The sequence below is a fragment of the Panthera uncia genome (assembly GCF_023721935.1).
Source record: "Panthera uncia isolate 11264 chromosome E2 unlocalized genomic scaffold, Puncia_PCG_1.0 HiC_scaffold_19, whole genome shotgun sequence".
NCBI lineage: Eukaryota > Metazoa > Chordata > Mammalia > Carnivora > Felidae > Panthera > Panthera uncia.
In genome coordinates, this window is record NW_026057588.1 from 12,726,029 (window position 1) to 12,744,035 (window position 18,007).

An 18,007-nucleotide genomic window follows, 5' to 3' on the forward strand; every position below is an offset into this window, starting at 1 on the left:
AATTTGTAACTGAAAAACTAGGTTCACATACCCAAGTTGCTCCAAATGTACTTGTAAGTTTTCTAACCACTGAAGTGAGTATCAATTTCTAACTAAAATTAAGTTTCACATTTTCTGCTAGCCATGTTTCGAGTGCTTAACAGTTGCATGTGGCAAGTGGCTACCATATTGAATGATGCAGCTCTAACCTGCCGTTGTGTCTCTCGGTAAAACTGTCCACCTCTCTCTGCCTCACTCTCCCCATTTATAAAGTGGGGATGACAACCGTACCTACCTTAAAGGGTGAGGACTGAGTGAGTTACTCTGTGTAAAGCACTTTATGGCTTTCCTTCAGTGACACCCGGGGCTCGAATGGGGCCATGGCTCAGTGCCAGATACACAGCACAGCAGGGGCCAGGACCTGGGTCAGTAAAGTCCATGGTGGCACCTCTCCCAGATCACTAAAGTTAAGGCTCCACCCCTGAATTCAAGATATCGGGACTATCAGTCCTTTTCTCCTGGATCGGGAGGGTATGATTCAACCTCTGGGGTTATAGTCCTGCGACCTGCAAAGGGTTGGCCAACGTTGTAAGAGAGATGATGTTGCCTCATATTCCCCCACTCCCTTTTGAGGGAGAGAGACAGAGTGAGGTGGAAACCCAGGCCCAGGGCACGACGGGTGCATGTGGCCACATTCATTCACGTCCTGGACAAATCTGGACTGAGCCTGCTGGAGGCCGGGCCTGATGATGGAGACACACATGAGCGCAAGGGACATCAATCAAATTGCACCCAGTCCCTGCATTCCTGGAGCTCAGAATCTAAAGGCAGAAACAGAGACACCAAGACAGAGATAGCAAAGGATAGAGAGATAGTCACACAAGACTGTCTGAGAGGGTCAGAGAAACGTCCTGCAATGTGAAGGCAGAGCCAGAGGTGGGGACAGAAGTGCCAGGCACTGCTCAGAGCAATCAGAGAGCTGGGGATGGGGAGGGAACTGAACGCCACACCCGCCAGGCCTCTGTCTCTGTCTCTCTTTCTCTCTGAGTCTCCCTATTTCTGTGCCTCTCCTTCCTCCTGTCCTCCCATCCTCTCATCAGTGGCTGTCACCAGGGGAAGGGGGTGGAATAGGGGGTTGGAGGTAGACACCAGCCACCTAAAGGTCCCACAGAGACAGGGACTGGGAGACGCACAAACACGCAGGCACACCCAGACTCACGCACGGGGGTGGGGGGTGGGGGGGAGGACTTGCGCCCAGATGCACACACATGTAAGCCCTGACACAGGCAAAAACATGTACGCAACCTCATGCAGACGCATACACAGAAACACACCAGCACGTTCACGTGAATACAACAGCGCTCTGCATATAAAGTCATACCAGCACAGGCACAGACGCAAGGAGGTGTGGGGCGTACGCAAGCCCGAGCACTTCAAGGCGAACGCGCATGCTCACCCATAGCCGCAAAACAAACACAGCCTGTGAGCACCAGGCACATGCACTCTTGTGGACTTTGGAATCGCTACCACCTGGTCTCTGACAACATGTACAGGGTTGTGTGAGCCAGAAGAATGGGACTTCCCATACTTGAAAAACATACCACCCTTTTAAGTTCACACTCCTGGACCTGATGAGAGGGGAGGCAGGGAGTGAATGCAGTTACATAACTGGGTAGGGCAGCCAGCTCAGAATAAAAGGCCCAGCTCAATCAAGGCTGAAGTTGGGACAAAGACAGTTGGGCCGGGCCATGGAGCTCAGCGTCGTTCTCCTCCTTGCTGTCCTCACGGGACTCCTGCTTCTGCTGGCCAGGGACCACCCGAAGGCCCATGGCCGCCTCCCGCCAGGCCCCCGTCCTCTGGCCTTCTTGGGGAATATTCTGCAGATGGACAGAAGAGGCTTACTCAAATCCTTCCTGAGGGTGAGATGCCGATGCATGGGGTCTGAGGGTGACTCACTGCCCCTGGACCTGGGGATTACTCCCCAGAAGGAGTGAAGGCATCCTTTCAGGCTCCGGGGGTGGGGTGTATGAAGGTTGGCGAGGAAGGTGCATGGAGGTGAAGCGTGGTAGCTGGTGGTCAGATGGTCAGAGGCGTCCCTGCTCAGTTGAAGTGTGTGGGCACTGGCCCCGGAGTGGGTGGGTGGGTGGGCACACGGAGGTATCTGGGCGCAAGCCGTGGGTATAGAATTTCATACTCTTCTGCCACCGCCTATGGAGTCTCTGGGCGCCTGCCCGGCCCTGGAAGAGAGAGAAGGGGCAGAGTCACCAACTGTAAGTTTCTCCTCTGGCAAGAAAAGAGAGCGGCAATTGGCCCAGGTGGATGCCAGGAGGAGAAGGAAGACGGGAGGAAGCACAAGGTTCTTACCAATAACGGTCACAAATGTGCGGTAATGGCTGACACCGGAGTGTTTACCAGACTCTGTCTCACTGCTTTCTAGGCATGATTTTACATGTGATTATCAATTTATTTATGAATAATGTAATCTACACTGATGCACCCTCGTGGCAACAGAAGAACTGGGTCACCGACATAACTGCCAGCTTACATACCCCAAGGCCACCACACTCCTGAATCTTGGGTTTGTCATCCCTTTGCTTTTAAGAGAGAGAATTTTCCCACAAGTGGAGGGATGGGTATGCACAGGCCCCGAGTACTTTTTACTTCAGTGCATCGCAATGGCACCATGCTTTCCTGTAAACTCCTGGACTTGATTTCTTGCTCAGAATTACATGGCTAGGATTTATCTGTATCGCTGTGGGAATTCATCAGGTCTGGCTTACCACACGCCTGCGGGGGAGGTGAGGTGCTATCCTTATCTCACAGGTATGGACTGTGAGGCTCAGCCTGGGGAAGACACTTGTCCTCAGTCACACAGCTGGGACTTCATGGAGGGAAAGCTGGGGTCTGGCACAGAGGTGTCCTCATCTCCAATGCCCTCCTAGGCCAAAGCTACCTAATGATTTGGGGATCACAAATCCTTTGAGAATTTGGTTAAGCTGTGGGCTCTCTCCCCTCCAAATGTCCACAAAGATTTTTACGTAAAATTTTGAGAGTTCCAGATCCCCTCAAGTTCTTCCATGGAACTTCCAGGATTCTTTAGGGGTCCATGATCCTCCATTATTATTGCATCTTTGGAGCAGGAAGGGAGAGAATGGACTAAGGGGTGTCACGATGGGACAGGTTGGAGAAGGTGGCCCCGCTCCTCCTCCATTCCTTAGTATGCTCCCAGATCTTTCTAGAGTCAGACAGATTTGGATTTTGTGTTCCAGAGTCAACTCTTACTCATTGAGTCTCAGTTTCCTCCTCTGTTAAAATGAGATGGTGGTAAGAATGTGTGTCTCATAACATTAATGAGGACTGGGTGGCATACTGCATAGAGAGCCTGGTATATAGTAAGTGCTCATTAAATGGCAGCTCTTTTGATCCATTCATTCAACAGTCATTTACAGGGCACCTTCTGTGTCCTGGGAATATTCTAGGCATTGACGATGTGGCTTTGGACAAGGCATACAAGTTAAGCAAATAAGGAAATACTAGGTAGACAAGAGCTATGATTAAAAGAAAGCCAGGTGCTATTTTAGAAAGTGGAAGAGCTACTTTAGGTTGAATAGTGGGGGAGAGGCTCAGTCTCGCTGTGTCTGTGAGCAGACACCCTGCAAGACGCAGGAGCAAAGCACCATAGAGAGGCAGGTGTGAGTGCAAGAACGCTGAAGTGAGAGCAAGCTCGGCGTGTTTAGGGGACAACATGGAGGCTGGATCTGAGGGAGGGAAAGGGCGAGGGGGAGGACAAGCAGAGGGGTGACGTAGTCACCTCATGTAGGGCGATGTGGATCATGGTGGAGACCTCAGATCTTACCCTCAGCGCAGTGGGGGGTATTGGAGGGTTTGGAGCCAGTTAGGGGTATTAATTAATTTACATTTTCATAGGGAATACTCTGGCTTCAGACTGGGGTGAGGTGGGTGGCCAGCTGATTATAGGAGGATGGGAATGGCAGTAGGGACACCAGTAAGGAGGCTCTGCAGAGATCAGTGGGAGAGATTTTGCAGTAAACTTAATCTTTTCATGATTTTAAGTCAATTTTTAGTGAGGCTTAACATGACCCCTAAAAGTGCACAAGTCGTAAACGTTCAGCTCAACGAATTCTCTCAAGCGGACATACTCATGTAATTGACATATAGGTAAGTAACAACACGTCCTGTCCCCAGAAACCACCCTCCAGTCCCCTTCCAGTCACCACCCTCTCACTATCTTGACTTCATAGAAATAGAGTTAGGACATATGGCACTTTTGTGTCTGGTTGATTTCACTCAACACTACGCCTGTGAGTTTCATTCAAGTCTTGGCTGTAGCACGGGTTCTTTTTCATTGCTGCATAATTATTCCATGGCATGACTATATCGCCATATATTTATTCTCTATCAGTGTTGCTGAGAATTTTATTTGAAAAACTTCAATGGGCGCCTGGGTGGCTCAGTCCGTTAGGCTTCCGACTTCGGCTCAGGTCATGATCTCGCGGTTTGTGGGTTCAAACCCCGCATCGGGCTCTGTGCCGACCACTCAGAGCCTGGAGTCTGCTTCGGATTCTGTGTCTCCTTCTCTCTCTCCTCCTCCCCTCTTCACGCTCTGTCTCTCTCTCTCAAAAACAAGTAAACATTAAATTTTTTTTAAAAATCCTTCAGCGAATCAGGTTGTTGGTATTTTGGTGAACCTACATACACATTTTGGTTGGGCGTGCATCTGGGAGTGAAGTTAATGAGTCATTGAATATACATGTGTTTAGCTTCAGTAAATACCACGGAGCAGTTTTGCAAATGCCTGTGCTGATGTTATGTCACAATCATCCCCGAAGCCGTTGTTTTCTCTTCATGTCTACCAAGCGGTTTAGGGTAGTTCCCTGGGGACATTGTCAGGAGGCAGACAGCAGGTTGACGCTGGGTCACAGGAAGGATGACCCTTCAGTTTCAATGCTGGGGAGATTTGGTTCGACTCAAGGGTATAGGCAGAAGTAAGAGATATTTAACCATCTGTACTGCTTAGGGCACCAACCATGCAGACTCTGTCTGGGTCATGGGTTAATCCTTTAGTTGCTGGGTCCTGGGAAGGGGAAGGCACCCTGGGGTGGAGGGTCTTGGGGTACTCAGTAGCTAATTGCCAATCTATACATGAGTGTTTTTATGGTTTAACAACTGGGATGGCCACATGGGTGCACATTGGCTAACAGTAACCTTGGGCGTGGATATGCTTCACAGCTCCGAGAGAAATACGGGGATGTCTTCACGGTGTACCTGGGGCCAAGGCCTGTGGTCATGCTGTGTGGGATAGAGACCATACGGGAGGCCCTGGTGGACCAAGCTGAGGCCTTCTCTGGCCGCGGGAGAGTCTCTACCGTAGAACGAATCTTCCAAGGACATGGTAAGGACCTCAAAGGCACCTGGAGGGGAATGATGGAAGTTGGAAATTGGGGAGGGTGAGTCTGGGAAGGGGGGATAAGGGGCGCAGAGGGGCCCAGAGTCCCCTTACAACCCTCTTGGCAATCCATGCCTTCCCTACACCTGCAGGTGTGATCTTTGCCAACGGGGAACGCTGGAAGCTCCTTCGGCGATTCTCTCTGGCCACCATGAAGAACTTCGGGATGGGGAAGCGGAGTATAGAGGAGCGGATTCAGGAGGAGTCTCAGTGTGTGGTAGAGGAACTGCGGAAAACCCAGGGTGAGTCCCCGGGGAATGGGTATGCTGGGTGTGTGGCAACAGAAAGACTGAGGTGTATCTGTGGGCAGAGAAAGAGAGGCAGAGATGGAGAATGACCCTGAGAGACCATCCAGCAGAGGGACAGACAGAGATGGGTAGGAATGGAACACAGGGAGCCAGAAGAGATGTGGGGTGTATAGTGTCGAGAGTAACTCAAGGACATAAACTTGGTTATGTATTAGCACGCTATTTACTTGGGTTCAGGGAAACCAACCCATGGGTGAATTGTATCTGCAAAGGCAAAAATAACACTTACATAAAAGCAGGCAAAGAGAGAAAGGGGAAAACGATAGACACTTTGAAAATGCCAAAGTGGGTTTTTATTCTTCTTGAGTGGACTATTGACAAGCTGTCAGCGAGCAAGATGGGCAGCTGGGGCGTCCTGCCCTCAGGCAGCTGGGATGGGCTGTCAAAGAAGCACTTCTGAGGGGGGCCTGGGTTGCTCAGCCGGTGAAGCATCTGACTCTTGATTTCGGCTCAGGTCATGATCTTACGGTTTGTGAGTTTGAGCCCTGTGTCCGTCTCTGCGCTGACAGCACAGATTCTCTCTCTTTCCCCCTCTCTCTTTGCCTCTCCCCCACTCATTCTCTCTCTTTCTCTCTCAAAATAAATAAATAGACTTAAAAAAAAGAGAGAAGCACTTCTACTTACTTTTGGATTCTCCATATAAGGGTGTTTATGAGACATAAAGATGACAGGGTCCTTTCGTAAGAGATTTTGAGACGTAAATGTACAGGCTGGGAGGGAGAGGCAGAGGCAGAGACATAGGGAGCAATAGAGGACTAGGGGCAGCAGACCATGAAGACAGACTCAGGTGGAAAAAGAGCGACTCAGATGGAGAGAGATAGGGAAGGGAAAAGAGACACAGATGGAGAGATGAAGACAAAGAGAGAGACTGGAAGAGACCGGGAGAAGCAAAAAGAAACCAAGGCAGACAGAAACCAAGGTAGAGAAAATGAGACTGACAGACAAGCTCAGGAAAGGGTGTGCAGGGGAGCAAGAGAAGATGGACAGGTGAGACCCGCAGAGAGAGGCTGATGCCATGACACTTCTGGGTGGGTGCACAGTCCCTGCTCCCCTCCCATCCAGGGAGGTCAGGATGTATACAGACATCGGCTGTCAAGTGCAGAACGATTCCATGGAGACCAAAGAGCCCTGGAGGTGGAGAGAAGAGATGAAGGGAGGGGATGACAGACAAGGGACAGGGAGAGCAGAGCTTTTCAACTTGCACATGTGATTGAACACCAGCCCTGCACCCATCTGCCCCTGGGACTTAACTACCTGCCCCCAGGGTCAGAGCTGAGGCCTGAGAGGGACCCACCACACAGCCTCCATAGTTTGACGACCCAATAACAGAACGGCACTTTCCCCCCAGGGTTGTGGTGGGAATTTAGTAAAATAATACATGAAGTGCTTAGAACAGGACCTGGCTGGCCCATTATCTGGGCTAGTGAATGTTAGCGGTTCCTGCTCCTGCTTCTTTGTCACCACTGAGCCAGGGAGGGCAGTCACATGGAGATGGGGCAGTGGTCAAGTGCCCCCAAGGCCTTTGTTTGAGTCCGTGTCCCATGACCTGTGCCTCCTCCTCCTAGGAGCCTTCCAGGACCCCACCTTCCTTTTCCACTCCATGACTGCCAACATCATCTGCACCATTGTCTTTGGAACACGCTTTAGCTACAAAGATCCCAAGTTCCTGCGGTTGCTGGACTTGTTCTACCAGACCTTCACGCTCCTCAGCTCCTTCTCCAGCCAGGTCAGGGAGCTGGTGTGGGAGGCTGGTGTGTGAGGTGGATGTCTAGGGCACAGGGAAAGGGGTGATCTGCTTTGGTGTCCCAGAAATGCAGCTTTGGGCTGGAAGGGGGGCACAGACAGCAGGGAGGGACAGGGACACTGAGCAGTAGAGGGCGGGAGGGATGGGAGACAGGGATGGGGAGCTAGGATGAGGAGACAGAGATGGAGAGTCAGAGAGTCAGCAAGAGAGACCAAGACATGAGGGTTTGGAGGAGGAGAGAGAAGGACAGGGCGAAAGGGATGAGGAAGAGCAGAGATCAGAGACTCTGAGAGGCAGAGTGGCAGAGACAGAGGGAGAGAATAGGACTCAGACTGTCAGGCTCTCTATTCTTCTGTTCCTGATTCCTGCAAATCTTCACCTCTGTCTTTGGCAAATCTCCTCAACTGAAGAAATTCAAGGATACGTGAAAATAAGGGACCACATTTCTTCATTTTCCCCATTTCCCCGCCCACTTTTGGTCTTTGTAAAAATATCTCCCAGATTATAAAGTAATATGCTCCTCTTTTAAAACAAAATAGTGTGGTTTCTCTTTCTCAACGAATCTGGAAATACCCCGATTGTACATTAAGTTTAAAAAATTAAACTGCAGAACAGTATGCCTCATTATGGTTCGTACCCAGGAGTGTATGTCAGATTTGTGTGTAGGACTGTTCCTAATGGTTAGTCACAAACTCCCATGACCTCCTGCTAGACAGTCTGATCCAAAAAGCTAGGATGGGGCCCAGAGTGAATATTTGCAACAGGTGCAGCAGGTGATTTCACTTTTCTCTTCCCACAGACAACCACAGGGAGAGAAAAATCTAGAACGAGATTGACTAGAGAGTTTATCAATGGTTATCGCTAAAAATTAAGAAAGATTGGGGTGCCTGGGTGGCTCCATTGGTTAAGTGTCCAGCTTTGGCTCAGGTCATGATCTCTCAGTTCAAGTGTTTGAGCCCCGCATCGGGCTCCGTGCTGACAGCTCGGAGTCTGGAGCCTGCTTTGGATTCTGTGTCTCCCTCTCTCTGCTCCTCCCCTACTCATGCTGGCGTGCTCTCTCTCTCTGTGTCTCTCAGAAATAAAGAAACTTAAAAAATTTTTTTTTAATTAACAAAGAATTTTGCATTGCCCTCTCTGTTTCCACCTTTTTTTATTTGCAATTATTTGCAACAGGTAGGTATTACATTAATCCTAGACAATCCAGTAGAAATATGTTCCAAAATAAATAGTCTTAAGCAGGCAGTAGGCTCATCTTGTGTATGCATCACGGTATCAATGTTTGGTGCAGCAAAGGAGACGTGAGGGGTGGAAAGAGTCAGAGAGGTCCGAGCCAAACAGATCCACTGGGCGAAATAGGCAATAGAAGCACAGAGAGCCAACCACCTGGCTGACTCAGTCAGTAGACCAGGCGACTCCTGATCTCAGGGTCGTGAGTTCGAGCTCCACACTGGGTGTAGAGATGATTTAAAAGAAAAAAGTAGCTGCAGAGAGACAAGTGAGAAGAGACACACATGGGTAAGGAGAGGCGCCAAGGAGAGAGGTGTGGCAGCAACCAAAACAGGACGGGAGGATGAGGGAGGAAGAGACAGAAGGAGAAAACTGGGAGAACAACAGATCAAAGGAGACTTAGAATCAGTGAGTGAGAGGCAGAGACAGAAACAGAGAGGCAGAGCAAGATGAGATTCTGCCCTACCCAGGCCCCAGGAGGGCTCCCCTCCCTGTGACTCCCTGGCTCCACCCCAGGAGGACCTCACAGCCCCTTCTCTGCTGCAGGTGTTCGAGCTTTTCTACAACTTCTTGAAGTACTTTCCAGGTACACACAAGCAAATCTACAAAAACGTGCAGGAAATCATAGCCTTCATTGAGGACGCTGTGGAGAAGCACCGTGAAACCCTGGACCCCAGCACCCCTCGGGACTTCATAGATGCCTACCTGATCCGCATGGACAAAGTGGGGGTTGGCGGAGGGGAACAGGAGGGGGCAGGGAGGGAGGAAAAGATGGCGGCGATGAGAAGAAGGGCGGGGAAAGGGGGAAGGGAGTGGGGAAGAGGGGAGGGAGATTGGGAAAGGGAGGAGAGACTCAGGAACAAACTGAGGGGAAGAGGAAAAAGGGGGAAAGTTGGGAGGAGAGAGGGAGAGAGGTACAGGGGCTGTGAGACCCAGCAGCAGGGGAGGGCCCCCCCAGGCAAGAGCGTGCCGCACAGCCCCCCCCCCCCCCCCGCTCCCCTGACACGCCCCCTACCGCTCGGATTCAGGAGAAGTCCGACCCCAACAGCGAATTCCACCATCGGAACCTCATCTGCACGGTGCTCTCCCTCTTCTTCGCCGGCACGGAGACCACCAGCAGCACGCTCCGCTATGGTTTCCAGCTCATGCTCAAGTACCCTCACATCACAGGTGGGTGGGCGGGGACCACCGATCGAGGCAGGGGGCGGGGGCTTCTCATCCCTTTGGGAGCTGCAAAAGTGCAGCTGGGATCCTTCCTGAATGAGGGAGGAAGTGTTCACCTCCTATATATACCAGGAGCGCTGCAGGTTTTGAATGAGCCCCTAAGGCAGCCCCGCCGGTGGATGGATGAACAATCTGTCGGTGTGTTCTCCCATCATGTAAAGGCAGACTCCTCTCTCTGCCCACCCATCCATCCATTTGTCTATCCTTTTATTTGTTACCTGTTTTTATTACCTGTATACTCAGATTCTTTCACCTATGATTGATTCAAGGACCTAGTTTCCATTATTTATTTGCATTAATTGATTCAATTGTTGATCTTTTGAAACAGGGATTAATGAATGAAGTACTTGTCATTGATTCATTGGCTCGTTTGTCCATGCATGCATCCATCTGCCCTATGAACTAGATTTCATTCCTTAATTCTTCCATCGGTCTTTCAATCCACGCTTCATCCATTTATTATGCATTTAATTCAGTTAATTCATCACTGATTATTTATCTGTCATTCAGTCCCTCCATCTACTTGTTCCTTTTTATACCTATTTTATTTTATCTATTTTTATACCTATTTCATCACTTTTTGATACCTGTTATTTCACTACTTTATTTATTTATTTATTTATTGCTCTATAGATCTAGTCATCCATTCATTTATGCAATTGATTTCCTGGTTAATCAGGTTCACTTATTTGTCTGTGGGCCATTTATTAATTAATGACCCAATAATTCATATATTGATTGGTAAACAAATACACACATCCATTCACTAATGTTCTTCCATTCGTCACTCTTTCCATTCATAAGTCGACTGGCTTATGTATTCATTTATCCAGGTGTTTGTGGGTTAATCTGTTGATCTATTTCATGGTTATATTCCTGAGTACCTAGCACAGTGTCTCATCTATAATACACACACAATAAATATTAGGTCATTTTCTACTCTTTTTGTTTTTAAAAATTTCAATGTTTATTTATTTTTGAGAGAGGAGGAGAGGGGAGAGGGTGAATGGGGGAGGAGCTGAGACCGAGGGGACAAAAAATCCAAAGCAGGTTCTGTAATGACCAATGTGGGGCTCAAAGTCATGAACCTTGAGATCAGGACCTGAGCCGAGGTCAGACATTTAACCGCTTAATTGACTGAGCCACCCAGGCTCCTCTCCAGTCTTTTTAGAGGGAGAATTTTGACAAGTTTATAGCCTTGAGTTCTTATGTGAAATTCTGTGCAAAATTGTGGTGTGTGTGTGTGTGTGTGTGTGTGTGTGTTTACATGTGCCTGTGGTAAGAGGATTCATAACATTCAATAGATTTCAAAGGGTGAGAATTCTTGTCCCCCCCCCCCACCTCACCTCCCCCTCCTCCAGGCTGGTTGCTCTGAGGGGTGTCAATGACCTAATCCTTTATTACAGGTTTTTCCTGGCTCATTAGCCCACACAAAGCAGTGTCCCTGCTGAAATGTCTCTTTACAATGAGGTTCCCTGGTCCCACTCTTCTGTGCAGAGAGAGTCTACAAGGAGATTGACCAGGTGATTGGCCCACACCGCCTTCCATCCCTTGATGATCGAGCCAAAATGCTATACACTGACGCAGTCATCCATGAGATTCAGAGATTCAGTGACCTCCTCCCCATTGGCATTCCCCACATGGTCACCAAAGACACTCACTTCAGAGGGTACTTCATGCCCAAGGTGAGGCCAGCTGGGCTCCCACAATTTTCCTGTGTGGGCATCCTGGGTTCTCTTAATCTCTGCACTTGACCTGTTTTTGGTTTTATCACTAGGGCCCTCTTGGTTTTTTGTTTGTCTGTTTGTTTTGTTTTGTTTTGTTTTTAAGGGTGGGCTGAGGAAAGGAATGGCAGTATCTGTTGACCTTGTGACTCTCCCTCAGGGCACTGAAGTATATCCCCTCCTGCACTCTGCTCTCAATGACCCACATTACTTTGAAAAACCAGATGCCTTCAACCCTGACCACTTTCTGGATGCCAATGGGGCACTGAAGAAGAATGACGCTTTTATCCCCTTCTCCATGGGTAAGCCAGGCCTGCACTCTCTTTCCCAGACACCAGAGTGAAAGGCCACTCTCTCTTTGAGACAGTCCAGGAGAGATCTTGGTTCATTGAGCAGCTACTATATGCCATTTGCTTTACCTTTAACCCACTTCATCTTCCCTGCAACCCTAGACAGGGCTTAAGAAGACCACATCCCAAAGGCACATCTCAGTAAGCTGGGCCTTGGGAAAGTATTTTAACCTCTCTTTGCCTTGGTATAGAGATACACCTTGGTATAAAATAGCTGGTGAGCACTACTCTGAGCTCAGTGCTCTATTGAGGGCTGAAGATGATGCACTGGGCAAGTCACATAGAGACACAGTCTCTGCCCTGGGAAATTTACAGCCCAGCAGGGGAGATGGGCATTTATCATTTGACCACAAAATAGTACCTAATTAAACTTAATTAATGCTTGCAATGTGCTTAGAACTGCTTGGCACAAAGTCGGTGCTCATGGATGTGATGATGATTATTATCAGTAATCATAACTGTGATAAATTCTGTGAAAGGGACTTTGGGAACACAAAGAGGAAATACGGACTACTCTTGGTGGTTCAGTGAGGAAAAGCTTTCCTCGAAGCACTGGCTTCTAAGCTAAGACCTCAGGGGTGAGTATCAATCAGCCACTAGGAAGTGTTCCAGGCAGAGGGAACAGCAAGTCAAAGCCCGAAGGTGGAGACAGCATCGCGTTTTTGAGAAACAAACCCAGGGAGCCTGGAGTGTGGATTCTAAAAGGGGAGAAGGGTGAAGATCTCAGCTGGAGGGCCTTGGAAGCTGGGGGGAGTTTGGGTTTATCTTGCTGGTACTGGGAGCCAGGAGTGGGTCTTGACATGCTCTGACCTGTCTCTTTCCCCGTTCTGCACTATGTGGCCCCGTCTTGAGAAAACCCCAGTGCCCAGAATCCTCATCCTTTGGGAGAAAGGAGGACCCCCGAACCAAGACCCTAGTCTTGAGTTCCATCAGTGACCCCAGTGACCCAGATCCCCTGGCTCTGCCCAGTGCTATGGCTTCCCTCATTTCATCTTAAGTGAGAGTTGGGGGACTTGTGGGATGGTGGGGTGGGGCCCATGATCCCATTCACTAGTCCTGTTCTAAGGTTAGAGAGAGAGGCAGAGATGTAGAGAGGGAAGGAGAGAGAGAGACAAAGAAAGAATGAGTGAGAAAAATGGAGAGAAGGACAAAGACAGACACAGAGAGAGATAATGACAGGGGACAAGTGACAGAGACTGAGTGCAAAATGAGACAATACAGTGAGGAAGGGGAAACAAGAGAGAATAGGAGACAGAGAGAGAGGGGGAGGGAGAGAGTTTCAGATGGAATCAGATCCAAATGGACAGAGACAGGGAGCTTAAGGTTGAAGAAAGTGGGCAAAAGAGGAAGGAGACAGAGGAGCAATGTCTGATGGGAGGTCAATCAGAGCAAAAGACTGATGCAAGATTGCCAAGAGTGGAAAGAACGACAAACCAAGCCGAAAGATGTTAGGGCAACGGGATAGTGAAGGGTGTCCCAGTGGACAGTCCCAGGGATTGGGATTGGAAGAGAGGATGGGAGGGAGACAGTAGGAGTCAGGCTGTTCTGGAAAGAACTGGGTCACAGAACCAGTCACAGGAGAACCAGTCTAGAGCCCTGCTCTGAGTATCTCTAAGTCCATGTTACCTAACTTGTGATGTGCCAAAAAGATACAGACATTTCCCCCAGAGATGTCCACGTAGGCATAATGTCTGACACCTTGACTGGTCTAGGAAATATCTGAATGGCCTTGCCATGGTGGTCGGCTTGCAGATCAAGAGCCATTGAGGTGGGGTGCCTGGGTGGCTCAATCAGTTAAATGTGGGGCTTTAGCTCAGGTCATGATCCATCCTTGGTGAGTTCGAGCCCTGGGTCAGGCTCTGTGCTCAGAGCCGAGAGCCTGCTTCAGATTCTGTCTCCCTCTCTCTCTGCCCCACCCCCCTGCTCCCACTCTGTGTTTTGAGAGAGCTCTCTCAAAAATAAGTAAACATTAAAAAAGAAAGAGCCACTGAGGTAAAGGAGGCTTTCGGTGCCTCTTCCTGGGGTTCCTACTCCCTTTGTGCTTATTTCTCTTCAAGCCCGTGCTTCATAACCTACTGGAGGCTCTCACACCTCTGAGAATCCAAGGAAGCAGACCCATTCACACTTCTTTTTATTCATTTATTTATTTTAATAGCACGTGAGCATGGGCTCCTGAGCAGGGTAGGGGCCGAGAGAGAGGGAGAGAGAAAATCCAAAGCAGGCTCCGTACTATTCATGCAGAGATCAAGACCTGGGAGCCAAAATCAAGAGTCAGACACTTAACCAAGGGAGCCACCCAGGTGCCCCGCTCCATTCACAATTTTAAGTGTAGTTTGGTTTTTCCCCCAAACTTTTGAAGCCCGTGGCTCTCGGACTGAGATAAAATGACAACCCAGATATAGACAAACACACACAGTGCCAGATACACCCTCATGCTCCCAACCGCACACACTCCCCCCATGTGCTCCCTGCCCCCCAATCCTCCTCACACTCTCCCCCCACATACACTCCCCACACAACTCCCCTCTACATTCCCACCACACAATCCTCCCACACACCCCCACACATACCTCCTACCCCTCCCTTTCCTCCTTACACACTCCCCCCAACACACTGCCCACCCCCACCCCTCCTCACACCCTGGCCCTCCCCCACTCCCCACACAACTCCTCTTCACACTGCCCCCCGTACTCCCCCCACAGTCCCCCCCCCCATATTCCCTTCCCATTCCCCCTTACCCACTCCGGGCCAACACACTCTCTGCCCCCACCCCTCCCCACACCCCTGACCAGCTCTCACACCACACGCTCCCCACACAACTGCCCTCCACATTCCCCCCACTTCCTCCCCACACACACCCGCACTACCCCCCCACACCCCCTACACTCCCTCCCACACAAACTGCCCACCACACATACATTCCCCACCACAGGCACACACACTCCCCACCAGACACACACTCCCCCCCCCACCCCACACACACTTCTTACCACACACACCCAGAAACAAACACAAACAATATCTACACCTATAGTATCCTTAGTACAGGCCAGGTGCTAGTCTGAGAATTTGTACAAATATTAATTTCTTTACCTTCATAATAGTCCTTTGAAATAAGTACCATCCTCCTCATATTAGAGATGAAGGACATTAAAAATGTTGTCAGAAATGCGCACACACATGCACATGTGGAGGCAGACACACACACACACACACACACACACACACACATCTAACCTGAAGTGAGTGTTTGTTCTCCAAGTGGCCACTGAAGCCTCTGGAAATCTCACAGAAGCTACAAACTCTCCTGGAAAAACGTGCAAGGCACCTCCACCCAAACGTTAGCCCCTGGTTTCAAAGGGCTCGGGACCCCCTAAAACACCACCCTGGATTGCAGGTTGAAGGCCAGTCCCATACAAATCTGTTGGTGATGGACACAGATGTCTGGGCTTTGGGATGTGACCGGGCAAGGGATGTGCATCGGCTCTGTGCCCACACTGGTGATCTTCTGTGTTCACAGGGAAGCGCATTTGTCTTGGTGAAGGCATCGCCCACATGGAATTATTCCTCTTCTTCACCACCATCCTCCAGAACTTCTCTGTGGCCAGCCCTGTGGCCCCCGAGGACATCGACCTCACACCCCAGGAGAGTGGCATAGGAAGAGTGCCCCCAGTATACCAGATCAGCTTTCGGTCCCGCAGAGGGGACTGAGAGAAGGGCCTCAAAGGATCCCAGGATCAGGAAGTATTCCCAGCTCTGCAGAAGCCAGTTCCTTGACTGGCCCTGGGTCTTCCTGCTGCTGAGAGACCCACCACAAGCCAGTGTCTCCCCCCTCCTCGGTTGCTGCCTCTGTGGGAGAGTCCTTTCTGCAGCCTCATCTCAGACCATCACTCTGCAGCTCTTGCATAGACTCATGGAAGTGTTTTCCTTTCCTTTGTTAACAGAGTTCCCAGTGTGGTGTATATATAGAAGCTGGGGGCTAAGACGGGAGACTTGACTCAGATGCTCTTTGCATTTGTGCCTCCCAGGCCACAGCTTCCCCCAGGGACTTCTCCCTTCCTCAGAACAACCACAGTCTCCATTTAGCAAATGTTTGCGCTCCATGATCTGTGCATACGTGACCTCCCTGGAATCCTCCTTCCAGTAGTCCCATGGGGCGGATACAATGATCATGCCCATTTTACACATGAGTAAACAAAGGCTAGACAATGGCATCAGTTGTCTGAAGTCCTATCATATGGCTCGCAGTGGGGGAGCAAGGTTCACACTCTCTCCCTGGCTCTCCACCTCAAATTCTTCACCTAGTCATACCCCCCCTCCAATATATTTTCAAATTACTGTGAAATTCATATAACATAAAACTAAGTGTTTTCCCTTTTTAAAAATTTACTTAGAGAGGGAGGGAGAGAGAGAGAGAGAGAGAATGCAAGTGGGGGAGGAGCAGAGAGAGGGGGAGACAGAACCTGAAGGGGGCTGGAACTCACAGACCTCGAGGTCATGCATGACCTGAGTGAAAGTCAGGTGCTTAACCAACTGAGCCACCCAGGCACTCCAGAACTAAGTGTTTTAAAGTGCATGATTTGGTGGCATTGGCTCATTCACAATGTTGTGTAACCACCACCACTATCTAGTTCCAAACATTTTCATCACCCAAGAAGAAAACTCCGTACCCACTAGCAGTCACTCCCCATTCCCCCTCCCCCTCAGCTCCTGGCAACCACCAATCTGCTTTTGGTCTTTATGTATTTGCCTATTCCGTGTGATTCATGCAAATGGAATCATACAATACGTGCTCTTTTGTGTCCGGCTTCTTTCACTTGGCATAATATTTTGGGGTTCATCCACATTATAGACCATTGCTTGTACACTGCCATCCCCATTCTTACTGAATTTCCCTACTTCCGTCCCTCTATGCAAGGGCCTCCTCAGCCCCTTCAGCTGCATGATTCTCCCCTGGTGCCTTGGATTCCCTGGTATTCCCCTTCAAATCCCCTGAGACTGAAACAAACATCCAAATCCTGACATCCCCTGGGAAGATGGTGATCCATGCCATCTTACATGAGACCCACTTATTGTCAGGTCACTAGGGATCCTTCTAGAAGATGAGAACTTCTTCGCCTCACAACCAGGCCCAAGAAGGCAAATATTTGCTAAGGAATGAATGAATGAATGAATGGTTCATCAGTCAGCCTCAAACCCGCCCAACATGGAGCTAGGTTTCCCCCATCAGACCTTATCTTTTTCTTCATTTCTCATTCTCTTCTGAGGCCCATAGCAAATCCTTCTTTCCAGCGATCTCAGGATGCCTCAGTTCGGTCTTCTAGCGATTTCCAATCCCTCATGATGCAATGCCACCCTCTAAGAAAATCAGCCAAGAGCCACCCTTGCAGTAGACCATCCTACACCAGGCTCTGCCAGCTGGCACCACCGCCCTTCCCTCAAGAAGGTACCCCAGGTTCAAGGGCATTGCCTGCTAAGATACCTCCGGCCAGCCAGGGGCCAATGGGAAGCCAGTTTGGGGATCCAATAGAGAGGCTAAACTTCCTGGCCTCTGCAGCACCTGCCATCTTTGGGTTCCCTGATGCCACTGGGGAGTTACCAAGAGCTGTGCTAAAGTAGATTTTTGGCACATCTGCCCCGACGATCACAGAAAAGAGAAGGTGACACACAACAGAGCAGCCTACCTTTTAAGAGGGACAGCAGGATGGAAGGAAGACATAGGCGGGACCATGGCAGTCACAGCCCCTTGCTGCTCTGGGGTCGCCCGGCTTCTCGGAGTCAAGTCCCTCTGGGACTGTGGCCTCTGCCCTTCCTGGGGAACTTTTTGCAAATAAACCCCAAGGGCTTTCTCAAGTCCTTACAGGCAGTGAGATGGGATGGGGAAAGCGGGTGGAATGCAGGAGGTGGGTGGACAGGAGACAGCTCAAGGGCACGAAGGCACTTGAGGGTCAAACTGTGGGGGGACTTCGCAGGCCAGCTTGGGG

General features: G+C 49.9%; 1 protein-coding gene across 2 annotated transcripts; it reads left to right on the forward strand.

Moving 5' to 3' along the window:
• Positions 1–1,629: 1,629 nt before the first annotated feature.
• LOC125915742 (cytochrome P450 2B11-like) lies at positions 1,630–16,844 on the forward strand. Of its 2 annotated transcripts, none has more exons than XM_049621723.1 (9): positions 1,630–1,898; positions 5,230–5,392; positions 5,539–5,688; positions 7,320–7,480; positions 9,272–9,454; positions 9,754–9,895; positions 11,447–11,634; positions 11,834–11,975; positions 15,544–16,844. In XM_049621723.1, the coding sequence occupies exons 1-9, from the start codon at positions 1,728–1,730 to the stop codon at positions 15,732–15,734; spliced, it is 1,491 nt and encodes a 496-aa protein (XP_049477680.1). In that variant the 5' UTR covers positions 1,630–1,727; the 3' UTR covers positions 15,735–16,844. The 2 variants fall into 2 exon arrangements, with proteins under 2 accessions (XP_049477680.1, XP_049477678.1); XM_049621721.1 differs by having other exon boundaries at positions 1,679–1,898; positions 9,272–9,448.
• The last annotated feature ends 1,163 nt before the right edge of the window (positions 16,845–18,007 follow it).

Coding starts and splice junctions, on each gene's coding strand:
- LOC125915742 (XM_049621723.1), top strand. CDS start 1,728: ATGGAGCTCAGCGTCGTTCTCCTCCTTGCTGTCCTCACGGGACTCCTG. Junction 1,899..5,229: donor TACTCAAATCCTTCCTGAGG/GTGAGATGCCGA, acceptor TATGCTTCACAG/CTCCGAGAGAAATACGGGGA. Junction 5,689..7,319: donor GGAACTGCGGAAAACCCAGG/GTGAGTCCCCGG, acceptor TCCTCCTCCTAG/GAGCCTTCCAGGACCCCACC.